Source organism: Piliocolobus tephrosceles, unplaced genomic scaffold, assembly GCF_002776525.5.
Source record: "Piliocolobus tephrosceles isolate RC106 unplaced genomic scaffold, ASM277652v3 unscaffolded_39354, whole genome shotgun sequence".
In the NCBI taxonomy this organism is placed as follows: domain Eukaryota; kingdom Metazoa; phylum Chordata; class Mammalia; order Primates; family Cercopithecidae; genus Piliocolobus; species Piliocolobus tephrosceles.
The window spans coordinates 1,399-2,257 of NW_022323592.1; the positions used below are offsets into that span (position 1 = coordinate 1,399).

At 47.6% G+C, this 859-nt stretch overlaps 1 protein-coding gene across 1 annotated transcript; it reads right to left on the reverse strand.

Moving 5' to 3' along the window:
• Positions 1-316: 316 nt before the first annotated feature.
• Positions 317-853, reverse strand: LOC113223169 (putative claudin-24; the record flags this gene model as incomplete). Its single annotated transcript, XM_026452713.1, has 1 exon — positions 317-853. A coding segment is annotated over one exon (537 nt), but the record flags the coding sequence as incomplete, so codon positions are not given.
• Positions 854-859: the final 6 nt, after the last annotated feature.

Sequence of the window (859 nt, forward strand, 5' to 3'; positions counted from 1 at the left end):
GAAAAAGCTTTCTAATACGAAATTTACACATTAAAGCTTGAAACTGACTATATTGGACAGCCACCACATTCTTTAAATAACCAGATCAATGAAGCTTGTTTCACTTCTACCTATATAATGCTTACCATAATCATTTTCTTTTAGATGAAATATTTTTCCTTCATTATTCTCTAGATTTTAGAGGGAAGTGGGTCTGCCTACTGTAGAGAAATAGTTACTGAATGAGAAAACGTGAGCATCACAGATTTAGCTACAAAACAAAGAGATCTTTGTCATCACAGTTGATACAGGATACATCTCTGGCCTCGTCGGAGTCTTACACTTGAGGATCTGCCGTCCTGTCTTCCAGGTAGGGACACTGAGTTTGCATTTGCGCCACTGCATAGTGGCCCGAAGCTAGGGGAGCGTGGCTGGAGCAGGCTGCACAGTTGAGCAGACACCCTCCCAGTAGAAGAGAAAGTCCAGCAAACCAGCCCAGAAAAAGGGCCTCCCCAAACTCCCACCTGGGGACAAAGTCTGGGACGTTCTCATCCCAGAACTCCTGAACCGTCTTGTGGGCAACCCAAGAGACAGGAACCAGGGCTATGATTCCCGAGGCCCAGGACAGAACTCCTCCCAGGATCAGCAGTCGCCTCTTGAGATCTCTCTGACCCTCTCCAATTCTCAAACAGTCCAGGCCAAACCCAGAGACCAGCAGGCCCAGAAACCCCAGCCCGTTTGACAGAAACATTAAGATCCTGGAGACCCTGAGTTCAGCAGGCAAAGCCAGGAAGGAGTCAAAGTCCTTGCACTGCATCCCCACTTCCTCTTGGGTGACACAGGTTTGCCAGAGTCCCATGGTCCAGTTTTCCATTTCATT